At 54.8% G+C, this 24,460-nt stretch overlaps 2 protein-coding genes across 2 annotated transcripts; both read right to left on the reverse strand.

Annotated features, from left to right (window-relative positions):
- Positions 1–7,771: 7,771 nt before the first annotated feature.
- VOLCADRAFT_86288 (uncharacterized protein) lies at positions 7,772–9,735 on the reverse strand (the record flags this gene model as incomplete). Its single annotated transcript, XM_002946183.1, has 4 exons — positions 7,772–7,885; positions 8,596–8,751; positions 9,105–9,194; positions 9,652–9,735. 4 exons carry the CDS (start codon positions 9,733–9,735, stop codon positions 7,772–7,774), a joined length of 444 nt encoding a protein of 147 aa, XP_002946229.1.
- Positions 9,736–16,573: 6,838 nt separating this feature from the next.
- VOLCADRAFT_102833 (uncharacterized protein) lies at positions 16,574–24,113 on the reverse strand (the record flags this gene model as incomplete). Its single annotated transcript, XM_002946184.1, has 13 exons — positions 16,574–16,660; positions 16,922–16,939; positions 17,435–17,497; positions 17,702–17,758; positions 18,073–18,147; positions 18,896–19,362; positions 19,688–19,797; positions 20,396–20,558; positions 21,024–21,456; positions 22,112–22,221; positions 22,700–22,774; positions 23,157–23,245; positions 24,013–24,113. The coding sequence occupies 13 exons, from the start codon at positions 24,111–24,113 to the stop codon at positions 16,574–16,576; spliced, it is 1,848 nt and encodes a 615-aa protein (XP_002946230.1).
- Between the last annotated feature and the right edge of the window lie 347 nt (positions 24,114–24,460).

Below are 24,460 nucleotides of genomic sequence, written 5' to 3' on the forward strand. Positions count from 1 at the left end.
GGAATGGGTTCTGTGCTGTCTGGCATCAGAGTAGAGGAGACGTAGGTGGTTTGTGAGAGTGGAGAGGTGGGAAAGCGGTGGAGGAGAGCGGTTTGGAGGTGGAGAACAGGTGTTGCTGGTTCCGGCTGGTCAGGGTCAGGAGGGGAGGGATTTCGGTGTGGTAAGCGGGAACAGGCAGCATCTGTGAGCCGTGCCTTTCCCGGGCTTTATAGGGGGGCACCGTGCTGCTCCCCCCCGCGGCAATAGGTGCTTTTGCTGTGCCTTGCACTGGGCTGCACCCAGGAGCCCGCAACCCCCAGGAGGAGACTGACAGGCGGACCAGTTTCACCTCGTTTGTGAGTGGACCAGCGAGGTAGTGGTGGCCACCCTCAGGAAGTGTTCGTTGTTCGTTGCTCGTGATAGTTGAACAGCTGGCCTTCGAGGACCAGTGTGCGAGTACTCGCTTTGTGTTGGTCTTCTCTGTGCAACTGTATTTCGGCTTTTGTGGTGTGTCGTCTCAGGCCCGTGGTCGTCTGTGTATCTCTTGCCTTGCTGGCTGCGTGGGGCCCTGGTTTTTTGAGTGTGTAGTGGAGCCCCGGCGTCGTAGCTTAACTGGTAAAGCACCACCTTAATCGGTGGGAGATGTCGGTTCGAATCCCACCGGCGTCACCATGGATTGTGAGACTTGTTCACTATCTGAGGCATTCCTCAGGGCAACCCGTGGTGTATGTGATGACAAGTCCATGACCAGAAGGCTAGGCGCCAAGGAGGAGGAGGAAATGGCTGCACAAGGTCAATGGAGCTGTCCAAGCAAAAGTACCTACCAAGAGGCTACTGTAACATGGCTAGGCCGAACCTCGCACGAGCCTTAGATGGTGACCTCTACGAGGGGTGCGGAATCCCCCAGCGGGTGAAGCGGGTCGTAGGGGGCTAACTACCCTCCGCCAGGACAAAGCGCAGGGTGCTGTGTAGAGTGCAGTAGTGTAAGGGTAGGGAGGCGGTGCGACATGCACGTGGCCTGAAGTTGTAACAGGAGCACCAGACTCCGGCAGGTTGCGATAACTGGTCGTGTTCCACAGCGACAGTGTGGCGTCCTCACCAACGATAGGTGGAACTCTAGGGTGGAAAAAGGGCCCGTGACGCGGTGGGAATATAGCATATAGGACTGACTAGGTGCAGACCTCAGAGCGTTCCCCCCTTAACACACGCCAGGTTGAGCGGACACCGGTGTAACAATAATAATAATAACAATAATAATAATAATAATAATAATAGAGGAGCCCCCTGAGCAGAGCCCCTGCCCCCGGTGGTGTTTTCTATTTGTTCTTGTTTTGGTGGTCAAGAGGGATGAGAGCGCACGAATAGGCAGGCCAGGCAAAGTGGCGCCTTTCATGCGGCTCTCGCATAGTTCGGTTCGCAGTCCTCTGCACCGCATGTGTTGCCTAGCCAGGGGCTGGGAGAGCATCCCGGTTGGCGTGAGTGAGGGAATGAGGCGCGCGCGGAGGAACAGACGGACGTAGAGCCGCGTACCCATCCCTGCGCTGTGTTTCGGCCCGGTCAGGGCCCCTGGTGCTCGTCCTTTAACAGGCGAGCCGCCCACAGTGTAACACCCCATCAACATGCTCACAACTATGTGTTCCTGTGTTGCTTAAACAATGTTTTGTTGTGATCCTTTCATATGCAGAAATATGCCATTGTTTGTGAAGATGACACCAGCAGAGGCGAGGATTGAGCGCTTTAATTAAAAAGACAATAGTGGCTGTATTGTGGTACAGTTACATGCACACTAACATTAAGTTCAATCATCGAGGGTTTCTGGTGAAGCAGCTGGCCGCGGTCATTGCGGTTCATTGTAGGGTGGCCGCAATGACCACAGCCAGCTGCTGCCGTACGGTGGCGAAAGTGGCTTGCCGTGCATAAGGTGCACAGCGGCGAATGGTAGTGAGAACACTGCAGTCTGAAGGAAAGGCGGCACCGGCATGTGTGCGTATGTGGAAGTGTTCTGTGGGTAGAGAGGCCCTGGGAGGAACCGTCTCGATACCAGACTTGTTATATCTAACCAAACCACAACTGGATGGTGGCATCGGAAGACACCGATTGGAAGAGTTTTGTCCGCTTAAATAGCGGGGGATGCAGCCATCCCGTGAATCGTACAGCCAGTTCCGAAATGGCGCGGTCCAGTCTCGGAATGGTGTACCGTTGATCCATGCTTCCAATCGATGACGGGGCTCCGCGAGCCAGGGACCAGTGTCCCAGTCGTAGCCTGTGCTACGACCCCCGCCCATACTTCTGCAAGTATGGACTTCCGCCTGAGGCGGCGTTTACTTGTAGGCATCCATGACAGCTTCCCGCTCGCCGTCTGACCCAGAGGTCGGAGCCATAAAGATCTGACAGAAAGGCGGCAAAATAGGCAGTTGGAATTCAGTTAGTTCCAGTGAACTTGTCCAGCAACCGCGCCAAGCAAGGAAGGAAAAACTAGACAGAAAAATGTATCAGTTTGGGACCAAATTTAAGAAGCGGAATACAACTCACCTTGCTTTCTCTTGTCTTGTGTCTCTCGTCTTGTCTTGCCATATGCTCGTGTCTCGGAACAATAATCGATCTCAGTACTGATTACCGTACCAAGACTCTTGTAAGGTGGAAACGTGCGTATGGATGTCGGGATGCATCCTGATGATTAGGGCCCGGGTTAATTAGCGGACTTGGGCTGATCGCACGTCTTCTTTGCACTATTGTTGCACTATGGCGGTTCTCAGAACAAAGTCTGGATGCGGCTCACATGCTTGCAACTTTGCAAGTCGTAAGGTCGTAGGCCGTAATTTCCCGGAATCATACGATATTTAATGCAGGATTGAGCAATTCAGAGGCATGGCTTGTAGGCCGCGTGATTAGTAATGGTTCCAGGCTTCTGAGCTTATTTTCCTTTTTTTCCCCCAATTATTTGACCACCGGCAAGGTCGCGCCATCCAGCTATTTTCCGGGGAAAATAGCAGGGGTGCCATTTCCCCATTCCGAAAGATAGTCACACTGGCCAGACTCTGGCAAGATGCACTCAGGTGGCCGTGCTCCACATACAGCTACAATGTGGCATACCTGCCAGCATGTGTTGGGGAGGGGTGGATCGGGGTCTAGCCCAGGCCTTCGTGTAGGTCTAGCATAGAACCAGCTTCTCCTGTACATGCTGGGTAGGTAAAGTAGGCGGGTGCAGCTCCTGACATGGCTGGCGGTTGGAGACCCTACATATGTACGGCAGTCGGGTACTGGTTGTCAGACTCACCCATGTTGTGTGTCAGGGGTGTAAATATCAGAACCGCAGCAATGATGGCCGAAATCATGCCAAGACCTGCGTACTAATGCTTTTTGGTTGGCGGAGATAGAGGTAAGATTGGATAGGGGTATGTATTGGTGGATAGATGGCTTTCATTTCCGTGAAATGTCAGCAGTTAGGGAGTATCGCAACAACCAAGTAATGACGGCACTTGTCACTGGTCCGAGGCCTTATTATCCCAATAATAATAAAAATATAACCGTTCAACTCTCGATGATGCACAGCACCTGGAGAGGCGCTTTTGGGGCGGGGCCCCAGCATGACGCGCCCAGGGGCCCCCACACCTGGTGTGTGTGTGTGTGTGTGTGTGTGTGAGAGAGAGAGAGAGAGAGTGTGTGTGTGTGTGTGTAACGGACCAAACATAATTGCAAGGTATCTCGCCTGTAGCCAACAAAAGTCGTATGAGCACATACAAGTTTGGCTTCCTCCATTGACCGAGGTCAAAGTCACATTAACGCCTCTCGAGCTAAATGTAATCTCAAAAGGTGCCGCGTATCTCATAATTGAATTCTGAGATGATGGGGTATGATAACTCGAACACCCAGCTTGCGTTACCATTTGCCCACAAGGGCATTCCGACTTGCCACAAGCAGGCCTAAAATTTGCTTTCATTTCTCTATGAAGTATGCAAGCTGCTCGTTTGTGCAATTACTTTGGCCAATGCTCGGGGCCTCCGAAGACTTGAAGTGTGCCGCGATGAAGCTGATAAAGCTCGCGGCTGTTGGGTGGATTGCTGAAGCCGCTGGCGCTTCGGGGATAAACATCACAGATAGGACCGGAAAGTGCTGAGGGCTTTGGGGAAGTGTGTCGAGCTAGGCTTTGAGGGGGCCGCCAAGGGCGCATGAGCAGGCGCCTGAATGGGCCAGGTCAATGCCTGAAGGCGTGCCATTGGCAGTTCATACGGTGCTGTACGGTGCTGTTTTCGTGTGTGTTCGGAGCAGCAGACTGCAAAGCTAACAGGCTGGCAAGCTGCGATTGTGTCTGCTGAGCGTTGAGCAGCCGGCCTGGACCGCGGACTTGGCGGCCGAACCCTGCTGTGTGCCGATAAGGGCACCTCAGACTCATACGTTTATGCCCAAGCAAGGGGCTGTCAGTGGCAGGTCGCGGACCTCCCGACTACGTGCAACGGCCAATGACTCTTAGCCGTGTCTGCTAGGTTCCAGAGAGACACCGTCTCTTCAACAGGTTATGAGCCCCGGCTTCCTGCCTCCTGCGCTCTGACAAGCATACCTCCCACAGCATCAGTACTGCTGCACAAGCACAGCTCCCACCACACGCACACCTCCCCACACTACCCATCTATTGTCACACTTGCCGCCCTAGCTACCGGCCTGTACGGATGCAGGGGGTGTAGTATCCTGGGTTTCACGGGATCTGGCATCCGCCCATCGTTTCTTTTCTGCAAATGATGTGATACAACAGAGCCCCCCCTTTTTCCGGCTTCGAGGAAGCCGACACAGCTTGTCAACGTCGTTGTTACAATGCTGGGCAGCAATCGGTCTTGTTGCCGCCAGCCAACTATTGTGCAGACCGCAGCCGCAGCTTTGCTTGCAACCGGCTGGCATGCATGCCGAGAAAAGAGTCTGCGCAACTCATGTGCAAGCAACTATCCATCATTAACTGATCGAAAGACATATACAACCCGGATAATGATATACCGGTATGGCGATGCAAGCTACTTTCCAAGGCCCGCTCACTATACACACCGATGCAAGTTAAGTATGCGCTATGCCGTGGCTCATTATTCATAAACTGCATTACCTATGGGTCTTGTAAGATTTTTGTTCGTAACGACAAATCTACATGCGGCGGAGATTGTGGTATTTGGCCGCTGAAAATACCTCCCGAGATGCTAATCAAGCGCTTCGCGCGTATTAGTAGTTGTAGCTTAGGTGCGGCAGGAGCAAAGTGAGTATAGCCTCTAAGCTAAGTTATGTACGGCAGCCGTATGGCTTGCTGAGATTTCGAATTTACTATTTCAGCTGACAGCTCATTCTGCAGTAGTGTAAGGCCCTTGGCAGCCCCGGTTCCGCCTCGCCCTGTCCTATCCGGGACCTCGAACGCAACCGTACAGCAAGCCATGAAGGCTATAGGACATAATTGATATGTGTGCCGTACTGTGTACCGGCTACTACAGAGACCTGCTGTGCATATCATCATCATCATATATAATATTATATTCTCGGACAATGGATATCCTGGCGGTTCCTGGCATTTGCCGTAAAGCCAACAGCGCGAAAACTGCTGTCTGCAGACAGCTGGCTGGGGCATCCTAGCCAGTAACTAAAAACAAATTCATGACCGTCATCCATTACTCCTGATGCTTGAGGTGCCACACATAAATGCATAGGTAATAACATAGTAATCGCAAAAATGCATTATAAACAGTAGGCAGCAGGCCAACAGGAGCGCAGTGTAGACAAACCAGCCATGCACCACGAACATACAGACAGGCACCAGCTGCCAAGTTTGCCGTAACCAGCCTGATAGGCGAGAGGTGCATGGGTAATGTGGTATTGTGTGCTCGTCCATCCGTTCGTCCTAAAGCAACCAACAGCGCCCAGGCGCACTCAGCAGAAACGCTTTGTCTGCAGACAGGTATGATGATCAGAGGTGATCGCGGTAACTGGGCCGGCTGGTGTATGTCATAGGGCTGTAAACTGGAGAAGTGTCTATGTCTATATGCGATCTATTTCTCGGTCGGATCATACGACCATACGATGGCTCCGTCTAAAGACCATACAATACTTTATAGACGCTTGGCACGCATACACGCACGCACCATACGTGAGTAGCAAGCAGACAGCTAACGAACGCCTCTAAGATATTAAAGCTCACGCTACACGTCACACTACGTGCATGTGTAAGGATCCGATTGGAATCCGGAAATCATTGCACGGTTTAATTGCAAATTGCAAGGAAAGCCTGCTTGTATGCTAGTAAGCTCCAAACTAGCTCCAAACTAGGAAAGACCAACCACAAAAGATGCTGCAGACGAAATGTCATGGTGATGTGTTTGGAGGTTTATAAATAAAGTGGCAAGCACAACATTTACTCGTGCCAGCGTCCTCCGTGTACGGCACCCGCTCCAGGCCTTTGCCCCCACAGAAATCCCCTGCCAAGCGCTAGGGGCCTGAGGGCAAAACACACACCTCAGGTGCCCTCCCTGGCAGCGTGGCACTAAATCGAACTAGAGACCGCGGTCACGGAGGATGGCCGCCGACCTGCAACATTGTCGGCCATTAATATATATTAGGTTTACTTTTTCCGCACACACAATCGCATGGTATTACTGTCTTTTCCTTACCGTCCCAGGTGCATATGCCCCCATTCGATAGACATATATATACATAGTGCCTATCCATGCATCCGTTGTCGCGTCATACGACTGTAGCATCGACAAAACATGTGGGAGAAAATGTCGTGACACCATACACGCATCACAACAGATGATTTCATTCTCCCTGCCTTCGCTCATGGCTTTTCCTCGTCGTCTTGTCCTTTAGTTTGTATTGGGGGTATGTCGGGTCATCTAACAACAAGAGCCTGTGTACGCCCAACAAACGCACATGACTCAAGATAACCACATAGAGCGCCTAAATGCGGTCCTCAAATACGGTGACACGTTCTACTTTGTTCAGGTGCACAGTACTTACTAATCATGGTTGCGCAGGCAATGCATCTCAGACATGAATTACACAAGACACGTACATGATGCTGGCCGGCGAGCCCAAGCCTAGAAAGAATCAACCATGCATTTGCGAGCAAGCCAGCCAGGATCTATGGACATAGCTAATGAAGCTCCAACTAATCCATTAACTACAGGAAACAGTTAGGATCCTGCAGACATAGCTGGAAAGGCGCGACCATTGCCCCCCGGAGATCCCGGGTTCGATACCCGTTCGGATCAAAGGCCTTCCGATAGTGGAAGGCATTACGCCCCTAGTTGATGGACGATGGTGACCGGGGATAAAGTAAACCTGCGAGCCGACCAGAAATGGAGATGGGCCGCTGTCGACCCGGCAGATTCCGTTGGATGCTGGTGGTGGGTGCGGAACCTGAGCGATCCACTGAGAAGTTGACTAGGGTGACTGGATGAGGGTGCCCCGAAATACCGGGGAAGGCAGGGTTTCGCAGGGTAGCTGCCACGGCCGAAGATACACCCCCCTGTTTCACACATCATAATTGGTGCCTGCATACGCAATTTGAAATGAATCCCCCCCTCTTGCAGCCACCCTTGGTCTGCCGCAGCTAGCGTAGGCCACTGTTGCTTCTGCTTCTGCTTCTGCTCCTCGAGCTGCTCCTGCTTGTGATAATGTATTGGAATGTGAGGGATTGCCCCGAAGGTCCTGCTCACTGATATCCGGGAGCCATACCCGGACAATGGACTGCCGCGATCCGTTCTCCAGCGGGACAAGGGCAACATCACCATCCCGAGCATCAGCAGCGGCTGCAGCAGTGAACTCAGCCCGAGGAGCAGTCGAATGGCTGCAAACAACGGCCACCGCCGCCTTCCTGTCCTGTCCTATCCAGTGCGGACTGCACCAGCTGCTGTTTGAATTGAAGCTGCTGACCTTGCTGCAGGACAGGCGGGGTGACTGCGATGATCATGGCTGCAGCTGCTCCTCCTGCTCCTCCTGTTGCTGATGAAGTTGCTGAAGAGGCATACGGCCGTATGTGAATGCATGCAGGGAACGACATGCGCGGCGCATGTGTGTCAGGGAACTTATGTGGAATGGTACGGCAAGCAGAGTGCAGCAGTGCACAATACAGCGTGCATACCACGCACGGTTGACGAGCTACAGAGCCTGGTGCGGGGCCTGGTGGGTAGATGTGTAGGCCCAAACTAATTGCCGCAGACAGCCCTGAATAAATTATCCATATGGCATGAGGAAAAGCTTCTATGCGCCTGTTGCTCGCACAAGACGAATGTGCAGCTGACAGCACGAAACAGCCACAACTTCTGACCAGGATCGGCCATCCAACCTACCTGCCCATGCTCACATAGCACCCCCCCCTGGCCCCCTGCTCGCGGTGACCTCCTTTGCTAGCTTATTTGTTGCTTCTCTCTACAGGCTCCCGCAATTATCTAAGCCTACAAATCAAGTGCAGGATAACCCAAGATTCCTCTTGCGGTTTTCAGGCACTACACATGAAACGAGCACAAAGTGTGGCTGCTGGCTAAACGACTGTATGACCATACGCAATACCGGGCCCTCCTTTGTCTGCAGCTTCCCAGCTATGTATGTCGAACTTGCCTCGCCCATCCGCCCCTTTTCACTACTGACCAGTATCAGCGCCAGCTCCTTGATTGTCTCCGCAGCTGCGGGCCGTCGGTCTGGATCTGTGTCCCAGCAGGCTACCACCAGACGACCCAGCTTGTGAGGGCAGCGCTTGGAGGCCAGGATTTCATCCAAGGGAGGGCGCATACCGTTGAACGCTACCTGTGTATGCGGACACATACTCACGCTGAGGAGCGGCTGGGACTTCCTGAATACATTGCTGGATGGAAACCCAGGACAGAGGGAGGACCTCCAACCTTGCCGCCTGTCCTGCAGGGCCCCACATGTGTGCATCTCGGGGCACAGTGGTCCGCTGGACTGTTGCGTATTAGCATGGAGGGTTCATTGAACCTCCGTACATATCTTTGCACTTGCAGGGCTCCTGCCAGACCAGGTGGTCAGCAGGAGAGCTAGCGGTCTAAGGCAGCAGTTAAACGGCCGGTTCACGCAGCATGCCACTGCAGCCATGAGACTGTTCGTGATCAGACCATCACCATCAGTCCGATTGCACCCACCATCAGGCCGATTGCCAGCGGGTTCAGTCCAGGCCAGGGCCTCCTGCAGGTCAGCATCTCCCACAGCAGCACACCCAGCGCGAACATGTCCTGGTGAGGGTGCAGCAGGGCGCGTGGCGATGACGGAGGCGTCAGTACCACCACCACCACACACACACAAACATGATGGCTACGGCGTCATGACGAAAGGCATGGGATACATTGACCATGCAGAGACGCCAGCCATTGCTTGCTTGCCTTTTTGTCAGTGATGGCGGGGGCGGCTAGGTTGTGGCACGATGCGGCCTAGCCTGCCTGCTTGCTGGACCCGGGCACAGGATAAGCACAAAAAACGGTCTGTAGTGTAGGCCGCTAGCTAGTCAAGTAGCCTAGGTGATCGCCTTTGTCGACTCAGGGCACGTAAATCGTCGGCCTGATAGCTCCCTGCATCTGGGATACGACCTGCAACTGGGATATGAGATACCCCTTCCTGCACTGCGGTATGTAGGTAGGTCCCCTCATCCGAAGCGCCTCTCTCCCTCCCCCTTTCGCTGGATCCCTCCCTTACCGCTTTATGTGTGATCTGACTGTTTCGCAAGTCGAAGCACTCCTGCGTGCATGCATATGTGCAGCAGCAAGTTGTTCGGTACATATGCAAGCAGCAGGCAGATAGAGAAACCTAGACATAGGCAGACATGGTAAAACTGGTAAGCAGGTGCAGACAGCGTCTTCAAAAACTTTGATCGTCTATAGTTGGCACCCTGGTATAGTGGAAACGGACGATCCTTATCTAGTATACCACGTGTAGTAGCTGGCCGCTGAAAAGGCCTCTTGAGATGCTGGTGGGCGCGCTTAGCGCGTGTTTGTAGACGTTATGTGTGCCGTACTGAGTACCAGCTACTACAACAGGGCACGGTGTATAGATGATCAGATGTTTTCACGTAAAGAAGGTAGGCGGAATGAAAAACATGTCTACATACCCGGATAGAAATGGTGAACGGAATGGCACAGAGGAAACGGGTGCAGACTACTGCACCGAGGATGCTTGGAAATGGCGGCGCGAGAAAACCGGCAGAGCTTCCAAAACGCTGGCAGAGCAAAAGCATCTCCAAAGCGGATTAACGCCTTTAACGTAGTAACGCTGGGCGGCTACAAATACAGCTCGGTGCTGGAGGTGGAAACCATTGACCTCGTCGTCCATTGGCCCGCGATGTCAGATCGGAATGACTTAATGGCCCAGATATATGGACCATTAGGAACAGCTATTCGATCGACACTGGGGCAGCATTTCAGCTCTGCCGGGTTCAACTGGTGGGGTGGCCCATGCATTGAGAAGCGGCTTTTATACGCAGCTGGGGCTGAGAGCAACATCGCGATGGACTTTTCCATTTTGGTGCCAAAAGGTGGATTGGCGTACTTGTTCGAGGCCTATGGTGAACGCATTCGTGTGAGTGCGGTGCAGTTATGCCCCAACGAGGACCCCATCGAGGTGGAGCTGCAAATCAAAAACCTGCATAAAGTCTTGCCAGGGGAGGTTAAGGGATTACCCACCAAACTCAGCGTCCACGGGGTCGCTGAGTTCCTCGCCAGGGCCTACAGCACCAGCCATGCTCCCCGCACGGCGACGGAATTTCTCAACCTGATCCCCACGGCCATGGCCGACACTTGGCAGCTCTCCCTGCCCCGTGATCACCGGGGCTTGCCATGTGAGATGCCCTATCAGTACTATGGGTGGATGGGTGAGCAGCACCAGGTCGGCTGTTTAAAGGCCGCCAAGCTGTCACACACTTCGAGGTGAACCCCTACCTTATGCCCCGCTGTCCAACCCCCCGGGAGGAGCTTCACAAGCAGCAGCGGATGCAACGAGAGGCGGCGAGGCACCACACCCGGCAAACCCACCCAGCAGACCCTTCACCGCCAATACCACCCATGGCAGCATTCAGCGACCCCACCCACCCGGCAACCTACCCTGGACCCCCGGGACAGGCGGTGGAGCCGCAGGTGTCAGGGTTACAGGTGGCGGCAACAGAGGGAAATGCAGCGGAGATGCTTTAGCCTAAGCCCCGAACTGGCCAGCTCAAGCAACGCCTGCAACACATCTCGGAGGAGGAGTGGAAGGCATGGCCAAGGCAAACACAGCCTGCAGAGCCTCAGCTGCAGCCAAACGGGAAGCCACCGCGATTTCGGGGAAGTCAGCCAAGCTCAAGAAGCAGCAGGGAAAAAAGAAGCAACAAGCGACTTTGGAGGCCCTGACTGACAGCGACATGGAGGTGCTAGTCGGACTATGAGGATGCAGTGGAGGCCCAGGTGACGGAGTTATGCAGTCCAGGGGCACCCCAGGAGGATTCCCTGACTCCAACCCTTCAGCTGCAACTCCCCACCGGGACCCAGGCCCTGGCCAGTGCCAGCCCCCCAGAAGGGGATGTCCCAATCAACCAACCCGTCCAGTAACATGAGCTGCCCAACAGCTAACAATAGGACTCGCCATCGGGGAGCCAATCTAGGCCATCCCCTTCAGATTGCTACACACAATGTACAAGGCATGACGGTGAGACACAGTTGTGGGCAGAGATGGGCCTGGATGTGGTGTGCCTCCAGGAAACCCACCACACCAATTCTCATGACCAAGGCCAGCTTCAAAATGAGCTAAACCTGGCAACACAGGCTACAGACACCCAGGGTTGGAAAGTGGCGGCTTACTCCTGGTCAGAATCTCCCCACAAAGCGGGGGTTCTTATCCTCGTCCGCCGGGATTTGGCTACCAACTTGGAAAAGCCGCCTCCCACTCCTGTGGTCCGAGGGCGGTTTACCAGCTGTGTACTACGTTGGGGAGGACACCATATTCACATTTGCAATGTGTATGGCCCCACGGGTACCTCAGCACAAGCAACCCAGCTCCGTCAGTCACTGTTCATGACATACACTGTCTGCTACCACCAAGCATGCAGCCGAGAACAGTGACACCATGCTGGACTGGGCAGGTGACTTCAACTTTGTGGAAGACCCAGGGATGGACTCCACAGCGGGTCCAGGAGGGTGACGGGAAGATGGCCCAACAGTGGACCTTATTCAGGCAGCAGGCCCCACCATGGTGGACAGCCACTGCCAGCTGTACCCCAACAGTTGTGACTACACCCACTTCTACAGAGCACCCTGTGTAGGGGCCTCCCGCCTAGACCACATCTATGTAGACCATGGCACCATGCCATACATTGCTAAGACGGAGATTGCCGTGCAAACACCGTCGGATCACAAGCCCATGGTCATGCACCTGCTGTCGTGCCGACCACAGAGCAAGGGCCCGGGGAACCGACGAGTGCGGCTGGCCTTCACATCACACCAGGACTTAGCCACAAGCATGGAGGCATGGATCACCAGCCAGTGTGCCACAGCCCCATCTGCGGAGGACAACCCTTTGGGCCTGATTGCGTGGTGGCCAGCTTTTAAACGCCAGCTGAGCACCCTGGCCCTTCAGCTCAACAAGGCGGCACAACACTGCAAGCTCAGACCAGGGGCCCGGGCTCGGGAGGTGTTACTGCAGGTCCAGTTGGCAAGGCAAGCGGTGGATGCAGCCCCCACAGCACAACAGCCACTTCAACACTGGTCAAAGCCCAGGCAACACTTGTATGAGCGCATTGCGAAGACTGCCAGAGGGATGCAATGGAGGCCCCCACCAACTGGCTGTGGGCAGGGAAGAGGCCGAGCCCATCCCTTACAGGCCTTCCTCCAGGCCCAGGCTGTAGACCAACAGCCAGCCCCTGTCTCCCTGCAAGCCTCGTCCGGCCGACTTGTCACCAACCCCGCTCAGCTGCCCCAGGTGGTAGCAGACTTCTGGAAGGATGTGAGCAAGGCCCCGGACTTCATCTGCCCCCAGGCCCACCAAACCGTACTGAACTCCCTCACCGCAGCCAACATTAAGCTCCTGGCAGAGGCAGATGAACAGCTTGGAGCCAAAAAGATCACAGCCACTGAACTGCGGAAGGCACTCAAGAAAAGCGCACCTGGCAAGGCCCCAGGGTGGGATGGGATCCCAGCCGACATCTAAAGGAAATTCTGGTCAGCCATAGGTAATACCATGGCAGGCCTGTTCATTGCCATTGCCATGACCGGGCAGATGCCAGCAGGCTTCCTTGAAGGGATCATCACAGTGCTGCATAAAAAAGGCGACCCTAAGCTCCCAGGCCTCTACCGCCCCATCACACTGCTATGCTCGGACTACCGGCTCCTTGTTAAGGTACTGGCAGACCGCCTGGGCCCTGCCCTGGGACGGGTCATCACCCCCCGAGGAATCTGCCTTCCTCCCCAAGCGCCTGATTGGGGCCAGGATACTCTTCCTGCGCCATCTGTCACACCTCCTCCGCAAGCAGAACCACCAAGGGCTTCTGGCATTCCTGGACTTTGCCAAAGCATATGATACAGTGGATCGCGGCTTTCTCCTAGCGGCCATGGAGGCATTGGGGGCAGGGCCACAGTTGCGTGCGTGGGTATGTCTGTTACTGAGCGAAACCCGAGCCCGGGCGATGGTCAACGGGTACAAGTCCAGGTTGGTAGACATGGAGGCTGGTGTCTGACAGGGCTGCCCCCTGGCGCCTCTGCTGTAGCTCTTCGTCACCCAAGCTCTCCAATGCTGGCTCCGGAGCCAGGAGGTGGGAATTAAGCTGCAACCCTCCAAGCCAAATCCTGTCACCGCCTGCCAATATGCAGATGACACGGAAGTGGTGTTGGATGGCGCAGAATCAGTCCCCTCCTTCCTACAGGCCATGGAAACTTTTGCCGGGGCATCTGGCCAGCGACTCAACCTGGAGAAAGTGGGACTGCTATGGATTGGCCAGCAGCGACAGCAACAACAGCAGCCGGCGCCAGCAGCAGGACCTTAGCTAACAGCCCCCCAGCATGAGACAATCGGAGGTCTTAAGGTGGTAACCACTGCTACTGCCCTGAACCTGCCGATAGACAACCAGGTGACCCCGCCACAGCCGGACTAGATGAAGAGGATGGGAGAGGCCAAACGGTGGATGCAGCTCTGTCCCGCTTCCCGCTGTCAGCATTTGGAAGGGCAATGGCGGCGTCGGTGTATGGCTTGCAGACAGTCACCTGGCACATGGAGCATGGCGCACTGGGCCCAGACCGCATGCTGGACGAGATAGAGTGACTTACGGTTCACCTGGTCGACCGCCGACAAGGCCCAGATAATCCTTGACACTTGACTGGCGTGCCCGAAGAACTCCTAATCGGTCACCCATCGACAGGACGGACTTTTTCATCCAGGCCGACGGGGTGGGACCGCAGACAGGGCCTGCACTGAACGCGCCGGGGGATGAGGACCAAACACAGGAACAGAATACGGCGACAGGGGTGGTAGCAGCAATGGCAGCCGCGGCGGCAGCAGCACCCGCAGCAATCCCCTTGGATTGAACCTGCGCCCGGGCAGTGGTGGACTTCTGGGCGCGTTTGCACTCTTTCACGGTGCTGGGCACCCCACGAAGAGGCTGGGACGGGGTGGGACCCGACCACCCGATCCTGTCGGTTTCAGAGGGCGCACTGTGGTGCACCGAAGCGGTGGAAATTATTGCCTAAGAGCGCTTTGAGCTTAGTATGTAGGGCAGGGCTCTGGGGGGTATAGGAGTTGAATGGGGATAGGGGTTGGAGGGAAGGGAATAAGTGAGAGGAACCCCCGAGGCAGGAGAGGGAGAGGGGAAGGATGGGGAGTGGAGGCGGTCACGTAGTGCAGGGAAGAACTTTTTTCTTCCCTAGTGCCGCTCCGAGGTTGTCGGGTGTTGGAGAGCCCGGGGGGGGTGGGGTCGCTCGGATAGGGGAGGGTGGAAATGGCGCTGAGAGCGCCAAGAGGACGTAGGTTTTCTGGGGTTCAGGAGGTTGAGTTCTGGTGGTAGCAGCGGGGCTCGGATGAGGGGGAGTTGTGGCCCGAGGAGGGCCGTCCTACTTAGGCACGTCTTCTCTGCAGGACTGGGTTGCTTGGTGAGGGACGAGGGTGAGAGCGGTGCAGTACGAGGCAGGGTGAGTAGGTTCTGGAGGACCGACAGTTCCGGTTTAGTGACGGTAAGGGGGAGGCGCCACATGGCCTACAATCCTCCCCCTGCGGTATTCTGGAGGGCCTAGGAGCTGTGTGTGGTGACAACGCTATCCCCTTGTGGTCTCGCCGGACTATCCCGGACCCCTGCAGTGGTGATCGGGCTTGTGCGTGGTCCCTTTTCTTTATACGGATACTTCTCCCCTGGACCGTGTTCGGGCGATGCTGCATGACGCAGCACTCCCGATCAGCTACTGGCTGGAGGCTGCACTCTACACAAACCTCCTGCACAATGCGGCCCCCTCTCATTGCCAGGAGGCCACACCGTGGGCAGCTTATCACGGCATCCCCCCCGACATCAGCCACCTCCACACCTTCACCTGCCTGGCCTACATCCGCATCCCAGCCAGCCAGCAGGACAAACTCGGTCCTCGTGCAAAGGGGGGAACCTACCGCCCACCGGAGCACGGCACGGCCACCCACCGCGTCCATGTCAAGGGCATGGTGACTGTGAGCAGCGATGTCACCTTCGATGACGACCGCCGCGGCCTGGTTCACAACGGGCGGGCACCCCCTTCGGCACTAGCCCCGCCTGTCCCGGCGGCAGTGACCCCATCGGCGGCTCTACACCACCCGCCATGCTGCCGACCCCAGCGGCCACCCCACCCCTGGCGACCCCAACACCACCCCTTCCACCCCAACACCTGCAGTCAACGGCAGTCCCTGCACACGCCGCTGGGCCCGGTCAGTGACGGCCCGCTCCCCTGACAGCAGCAGCAGCGGCGGCGGCTGAGAGTCGGGAAGTTGCAACAACTAGCAATGTGTGGGCAATTTGCACTGTACGACCAATGCAAGAAAACAAACCGTTCCAATCATATTAAAAGGCACACAGCCCACATGCTTGCCAATGCCAGCCGATAAAAACTTTCGCCTAAAGCTTTCCAAGAACAAGGGGCAGGAGAGGGGGAAAGTGCGGGGAAGTGGGGCGGCAGCCCCATGACCCCACACATCCCCCCCAAGACCACCTGGCCACCGACATGCAATCATGATAGGAATGAGCGGGAGCCAAGGGAAACATTTAAAAGCATGATAAACCTTATATATACAATATGATAATACACCTCAGCCTAAACAAAGGCGCATACAAAGGGGTCGGGGTGTAGAGATTATCGGTTCCCCCTGGCCTTGGCACCTCACCCCACCGTTCGAGGAACGAAGGCAGTTAGGTAAACATGTACACAGGTGCAGGTAAGGGTGGCAGACGTAATGGGAACCATTTCAAGCATACAAACTGTGCCGATATATCAATATGTAGGGACGGCATTGTGTCCTTGCACGGTTCCATCCAGATTCGGTCCGACAGTGCGGGATACTTATCACACGATCACGATAGGTGAATGTGCCCTCCTGCTAATTGATGGCGTAATAACCAAATCCATTGACCTAAGAGTCTGGAATGGAGTTATCGCCGCCATTGATCCGTCAGATTACTATGGATTCTGGTCGTGGGTGCTGCGTCCAAAACAGTTACCACTTCACAGAAGCCGGCCTGGTTGAGAAGGATGAGTGTGTCCCCATTGGGCAAGGTAGGGACCCAATGCTTTTCAGGGGCCACAAGGCAATCATCGTCTGGGACTCTAGCCAGTTGTCCTATCATCAACAAGATAACTGGGTAACCAGTAAGCCATTAGCAGAGCAGCTGATAAACAGCTGACGAAAGCTCCTGGCCCAACCCCAGCCACAGCCCCTTTCGCCACAGAACCCTGATGACATCAATGATGGATAACCCCAACACAGTGAATGAACTCACCGGTGCCATGTAGGCGGGCTGAATGGATGAGCAGTCCGGTCCAGGTAGAGTGTCGTGAACGTACGGCGATTATTGATAGGGGGGTGAGAAGATCATTCGGTTTTAGTCTGGTAGAGAGGAATGGCTGGCCGGCGCCTACATGCACAGCTACGCAGGATGTCACTGTCGCCACCACCACGGCTACCAAAAGCACAAAGAAGCCTACGAAACGTGGCCATGCCACGCTGGCTGCCATACATTTATGGTAAGGGTTGTTACATTTCAGACCATCAGAAGTGCCGTACACACCGGTACATAATACCGTTAGATGAGGGTTTCCCAGGTGAGTAGATAGAGGCTCACAATGAGGTTTCCTGAGCTACTGTGGAGCCGAGTACAGTTAGTCCCACCATAGGGCCCCAATATGTCGTATTTGGATTGTGTGAATCCACTGCCCCCGTCCTGGTCGTCTAACGTTCCCTAATCCTGCGGTACTTGTCGCCTCATTCACTTTGCCGCCACCCGCCCACTCACCGTGCCCACATCCGGATGCTCCGTTGGAGCCACCGTCACACGAAGTCGAGACAGCCCAAAGTCCTGCAGGAATCGATATGGTTACGCTAATGGGCAGCTTTACACGGCATGTAACTGGCCAGTTGGGGGTACATACGTCTACACACACAATATTAAGACGCGTTGGGGCTACCTCCACTGAATTGATTGCAGGTGCCAAATGGAATGTGGCCACATTCTACGTGGCTTCCCTTTCTTCAGTTCCTCAACTCGCAACAAGTCACGTACCGTAAGCTTAACTGTGGGGCGGTCACTGTGGGGGTCGTTGAGCAGCACGTTGGCAGGCTGATAGGTGCGAGAAGGTGGTACAGGGAAGGGAAGGCAAAAGGGAAACCACATCCAGCACCACACCAGAGGCGCCAGTGAGACGAGGGCAAGGGCGAGAGGAGGGGGTATCAGGTAGTGGTAGGAAGGAGGGGTCCAGCGAAGGTGAAGGCGCCGAGCGGGTCGAGTAGCTGTGAACTGAATAGTTCCTAATTTCCCAAGCCACATACACCTTCGTGCGCGAGATGTCCGTCCTGCACGGACAACGGTCTAGCTAGCCGCTACACGAACGACACCGAAATGTACAAGTTACAAGCAATTGTACGACTCCGTACCTTGAGGTCCCGGTGACTGATGGTGGGGTGCAGGTAGGCCAGCGCGTTGGCAATGGATATGGTGATATGAAGCACCTGATGGGGAGTGGGTGAGGCATGGATGAACGTGAGCACACCTAGGCGCCCTGGTCGTGCGTGCAGGGTGCTGCGTGGCTGGTTAGTCGTGGCAGAAGAAGATATTGGTTTTTAGGTTCCAGTGTCCTTGGCAGAGTTACCTAATCATGGTTAGGTCGTCGCTGTGGCTGAGGCTTGTTGGGGCGGATGCACAACAAGGCCCTGGACAATGTTCAAAATGCTCCCATTATCTCTCATGATCCTTCCAATTTTTAGCAAGCTTCACCTTAAAGGTGGGCTACCGTCGACTACCAGCTTCATTTCCGGTGCAAATTGTCTCTACATATGTATACGTCATATATATGCCGTACTAGCTTGCCTTCGGCAATGGCATCGGCCGGGCTGTCGGGTCTCCGTACATAAGGCGCTCCAGTGAAGTCTCCATAAGCTCCAGAACCAAACACAGCCGCGGCGACTCCACACATGCCGCCAGCAGTCGCACAATATTTGGGTGATAACAGCGGCTCAGCACCTAAGTGTACGGATCAGGGGCGATGTACGAAGTCACTGTCAGGAGCTGCAGCACACCAGTAGCATGCACCACTTCGCCACTGCAGGACACACCTGGCTACCTACAAGAGCGGACTTGCAAGGAGTGACACGCGGTTAACAGCATTAGTTGGCGGGCGCGTGCCTGCACGTTATGCGTGGCGTGGGGGGTAGTCAAACCCAGCCGCACCTACCCCCAACCCACTCCTGTCCACCCTACCTGCACTTCCTGCGCGAAGCTGGAGGCGAAGGCCTCGATGGGGCATCCCCACGGGCCGTCGCTGGCCAGAAGCTTCACAGCCACTCGCTGCCCCCGGTAAGTACCTTCCACCACTCGACCAAAGGTGCCCTTGCCGCGTACCACCGGAGACAGCTCCACCACATTGCTACCACTACAGAGAGGACCACCACCAGCACTGCCGCTGCCACTGCCGCTGGCGACCTCCTCCTTCGAGTGCAGGGGTGCGACACACGTGACGGCACCTGCTGTGGGACTGTTGCTGCTGTCGCCAGCCTCAGCCTCAGCAGCGGGGTCCATTAACCGCACATGCAGCTCCAGGTTGGGTTGTGGCCGCGTGTCTGGGGTGATGACCACGGCAGCCTGTTCCAGAGGCGTCACCACGGTCGGCTCGGTGCCAACCACCTGCTGCTCGCCAGGCTGCACTTCCTCTACTTCCACTGCAACTTCTGGTATTGCAGTAGTAGGGGGGTAAGCGGAACAGCCGTACCAGGGAATGACATGCAAGGTTGAGCGGTTACATGCAGCAGTGATTAGGGATATTAACCATGTGGCTATAGATGGCAGATGGATGGACAGGCTGGATGCAGCAGCCAGGCTGGCTGATAGATGGCTGAGCCAGCATCTATCAGTAGTTACATCGTTTGGTAATCACTGCCGAGAACTACCGCATCATTTGCAACTTAACCAAAATATCCTGTCAGGCAAGGACGCCGCAGCATGCAACGCAGCCAGACAGCAGCCAGGTCGCAACTCACTGACTGGCGGACTCACCTGACTTGGGAAGGTGGTTACGAGGGGTCGCAGATGAGGCCCCGCTTCCACCGCTCCCGTTCTCGTAAGCAGTACCAGTAAAGTTCAGCTTAGAGGCTGGGCCTGGGCGACTGTTGGCAGATACACACATACGTTACATACAGCAGCAATGGCGGCTGGATGGGGAACAGCTGAGAGCTAGCGGCAGCAGACATCACATGAAGGAAAAGTGCAAGCATACCAGCCATGATGCACGACGGCCAGCTTACGTGGGTGACCAGCAGCGTTTGTTATGACTGGGTGAGCGACTAGGAAGGCATGACCCAAACACACCGCCCCACACAAAGGATTGCTACGGCGCCAGTTAATGATCTAGGGCGGACTTATGTCATCCCGTATCACAAACTCGTAGCTACTACGCAAATAGAGTTGATAGCTTCTCACAAAAGCGTGCGTGTGCATGTCTTTTAATGATCTGAGACGCGATAAGGGAGGTGCTGCTGGGGGTACCAGAGAATAACTTTACAGAAGTGAGCTCCGTAGTCCAGCGAAGTCTTAAAACTTTTCAACAGGAAACGGTAATCGTTGCTTGAATGTTGAACAGAAGCGTGATATCACGATTCCATATAAACAAGCGACGCTGTAGTGGAGAAGAAAAACTGGGTGGTGGGAGCGACTGGGTGTGTATGTGCATGTGTGTGTGTTTGACACCAAGTCAATCTCCCGTACCTTCTCGACTCAAGGCAGCTGCGACCGAAGATGTTCGTCCCAAAAGAAAGAATGTTCATGGTCGCGCGACTGCCACCAACGTCTTTGCAGTATTCCTGCAGCCACTTCAAGCGCACTGCAGCCGCCACCATCAGCGCGAACAGGGACACGGTAACCACGGTCCCTGCATACATGTTAAGTTTGCATGCATGAGCAGGTCATGACCTGCATGTCTGCTCATGTCTGTATGTGTACATGTCATCTCATGGTAGGCACGTGCCCACTGGCATCTGGTTGGATGCTCAAGCCACCCGCCATCAGGCACCCACTGAGGTGCCATGAAGCGCAGGTCTTGGGCTATGCATTGAACCGTGGCACATACTGCCATTTAGTAGCCGGGGCGGACTTGAACCCTACTACTGCCCTATACAAGCTGCACTCTTGAAACGATTGCGCCGTCTTGGATTTGATCTGCAATCTTGCGATCTCTAATCCTTGTTTTATCCTTAAGGAATGGCTTCTCCAGAGATATATTTAGAAACTTAACCTACCGCCTGGCATGTGGCACGTGGATGTGCAGAATATGCACGTGTAACTTCACTCCGCTGTTTTTCTGCCCACCCCGCCCTGTCCAGCATCACCCTCCCACCTGCCACTGCAGCCCCTACTACCACTGCACGGCCCCGGGCCTGGTTTTCCTCCGCACCGCTTGCCACCGGTGGTGTGCTGTCCTGCCGCTGCGTCTGCTTCACTTGCGGTGAAGAGGCATTACCATCAAGGGCCTGAAGCGGCAGATCTGGTCGGTAATCGTCTAAGAAAGACGTCGTGACATTCCCAAACTGGCGCTTCGTTTCCTGGAAGCAGACCAGGGGCTCGGCCTGCTGCTCTCTGAGGCACATGATGCTCACGGGGTGCTCACACAGGCAGGTGACATTTTGAAAATAGAATATGGTGTTGGTGGGGATGGACTTGTCTGAGGACGGGTCAATGCGGATGCCGTCACCCGCCACCTCCACTACGAGGGAACCATCTGGCCAACATCGTTGTAGTGGCGGCACAGAGGACCCGTTGCGGCAGCCACCCTGTTGCAGACAGGGATCAAGGCTTAACAAGCAAGTTGATCAATGCATACGTAAGCAAAAACCCTACAGGATATGCCCCGAGGCGCCCTAGAGGTGTGACTAGGGAACGAGGAACATCAGGAGGGACCAGATCCCCTTGGCATCCCACTCCCGTGAATACTCTTTGCCTGATGCTACAATTTCCCCAGTCTGGTCTGGTCTGGAAGCACTACTGCAATTTGCGGTTTAAGGTCCTGGATTTGATTCCTGGGTAGACCCCCGACATTGTCGGGGGCGTGAGATTATGGCTAGCTGCGGGGATGAGGAATTGAGGTTCATGGACCGAGATTTGCATGCTAGACCGGTGGCGAGATCGCCGAACCCTCTGTCTCTACGGATGCTCGGGTGGCATGGTGAGGAGGGATACTAGAAGGCAGAATCATCTGCCTAGGACTTCCAGTTCGTATGGCGTCGTACAGTATGAGAATGGTGGACGGCGGTGTGGCCCAGGTGGCCCAGACCAACGTGTTTAATTGGCCCAGAAGCCTCCCACTCTGTAACAGAAACATGTTACCTCTAGGCAAGCAAGCTGCCATGCAGGCCTTGATGGGAGCACAAGGCAATGTTGCGAGCACGCAGGCGATGTGGTAGTCATGTGTGCAACCTAGCCACCTACCTCCGGATGTTGGTAACCCAGCTCGACCAGCTGTTTGGCATGCGGGTATTTCGCCGGCGGCTCGACTGCCTTAACGGTTTGTAGCTGCAATACGGTTGGGAAGCAGAACCCTGGAGGCATACGTGGGTGCAGCAGGAATGAGACCCGTCACCACGCACATGGGCCACCGATTGGCCCAGAAGCCGCCCACTCTATAACATTACATTACATTATATGCACCATGCTAAAGAAGCCCACACCGTACCTACGCGACCACTGCACTAATGATATCTGCTGATTCTGCTGATGGCGACAGAACACAGCTAACGGGATAGTCCGTGTGTGAATGGATGCAAGAGTGCATGCTCCAGGCACCGTGCTGCCGGAATAGACTTTCTGGCCTCTTGCTCATTACCAGTATGCATATGCATAGTGAGTGCTGGCATACCAGTGCAAATGGTATGTTCATGCCCACGTCAACACGTGCATGCATTCCCCAATTACCAGTGATGAAAGAAGTGTAAATCATCAGCACATGGAGGTGGATGCATGCGTGTGTGGCTGTACTGGATGTTGGGCATCAAGGTACGCATGGTTGGTTGGACTTACTCGCTGACATGGCTGCTGGCCCAAACTGCATTTCTGACGCTTGGTTTGGCAGCGTGGGAGCCAGGAAGGAAAAGCCTGCACAACACCGGTCAATCAGTTTGCCATGCATGGCTGTACATGCAATAAACTGATGGGGCCGTCGGCTGCTGGCAGTAGCGAGCCTCATCGACTCGCAATGAGGTAGCCAGTGTCAACCTGCTATCAAATTGCTTGATGCATTGGGTTAGTCATCCTTGTGCATCGCTTGTGAAACGGAGTAAGTTGGAGGAAAGGCGAGTGAAAGCCTGGCGCAAAAGCCAGCATTTACTACCAGCGTGTGGCATGTACGGCACCACCTCTGTCCTGGAGCAACGGCAGCTCTAGCTATTGCAACACGAACATCAGTTGTAATAGCTGCGGTTCAGCTGTGGCTGCATGCATGCATGTGTACACCACCAAGCAAGTAACACCAGCTAACTTGCCCTGTTCGCGATAGTTATTGCCTCCGTTTGCGCCATCCAGGAATAGGAAGCGGATAGCCCAGATGACCGTGTCCATGAGCCGAACCTGATGATACATGACAAGAAACGCAAGAGTGGCGGATGGGGTGTACATGTAAGTACGGCAGCAATGTGGGATATTGTCAGCCTTGCAACAGCATAACATGTGTACATTGCACAGAAAGCTCATCATTCATACCATTCAAACCATAGATGATGACACTGGCTTGATATCTTTTGGGGCATCATAAATACCTGCTGGCAACTAGCCGGCTGGCAGATACTGAAGCGGACGAGGGAGAATGAAGATGACCTCCCGCGTACCCGCATCAATACCAATACAACGTCCATGGCCCCCCTGGCTTTTACGGACACACCCACACTTGTGTGCGGAACTTGTAACTTGTAACTTACATGCTGCATGTGAAAGGCGTATGGTGCGCGCTGTCCTCTTGTCGTGATATCACCACTAGTGACCATTGAGGAAAGGGGGTAACGCGGGGGTCCCTAGTACACATGCACCGCCCTAGGACCAATAACACACCATCGTGTATGAAATAACATAATAATGTACCTAAGTATGCACAGCACCCCGTCTTTGCTCACCACGTCCCTCACGTAATGAAGGCGCAGGAGCGGCCAGTCCGCCTCGTCTCCTTCCAACGTCAAGTTGCGGGTAATGGGGATGGGCAGGTTGCCGCCGACCGCCTCCCAGGTATCAGGCGGGACATCGACCAGTGGAGACGTGAGAACAATACGTTTGACAGCTGGATCCCGCAAGGCGGCCACAAAGAGGGAGCCATCTGATACATTTGCCACTCCAGAGCTGCTGACAAGCAGCCGTGCGGGTGCGTGCCGGTGTTGTCCCAGCCGCGAAGAACCTGCCCCGGATACGAAATGGGCCATCGTGCTGCCTCTGCAGGCGCTGAATCCATTGTGTCCCTGTATAAGCAACAGAACTAGGGATATACGCAGCGCTTTCCATGCTGCGTAGAATTCTGCAGCTGGGCGGAGCACTATGTTTGAGGCAACCCTGCTGCGCACAATCTTGCTGACATCATAAATAATGTGACGAAAATGCTGGGCCATTCAACGTGTTGTACTTAATGACATGAACGCGTTCATATCGACCACAGCATGAAATGGCTGAAAGCTCCCTGAGTTTCCTTTACATAGAAGTAATATGAATGGAGACTAAGGAAAATAAATATATTTTTACTTAAGGTATGTCTCTCGTGCGATGCCTTGGGTTAAGCAACCGTATTGCACTACATAGGCTAAC

Source organism: Volvox carteri (assembly GCF_000143455.1).
Source record: "Volvox carteri f. nagariensis unplaced genomic scaffold VOLCAscaffold_1, whole genome shotgun sequence".
In the NCBI taxonomy this organism is placed as follows: Eukaryota; Viridiplantae; Chlorophyta; class Chlorophyceae; order Chlamydomonadales; family Volvocaceae; genus Volvox; species Volvox carteri.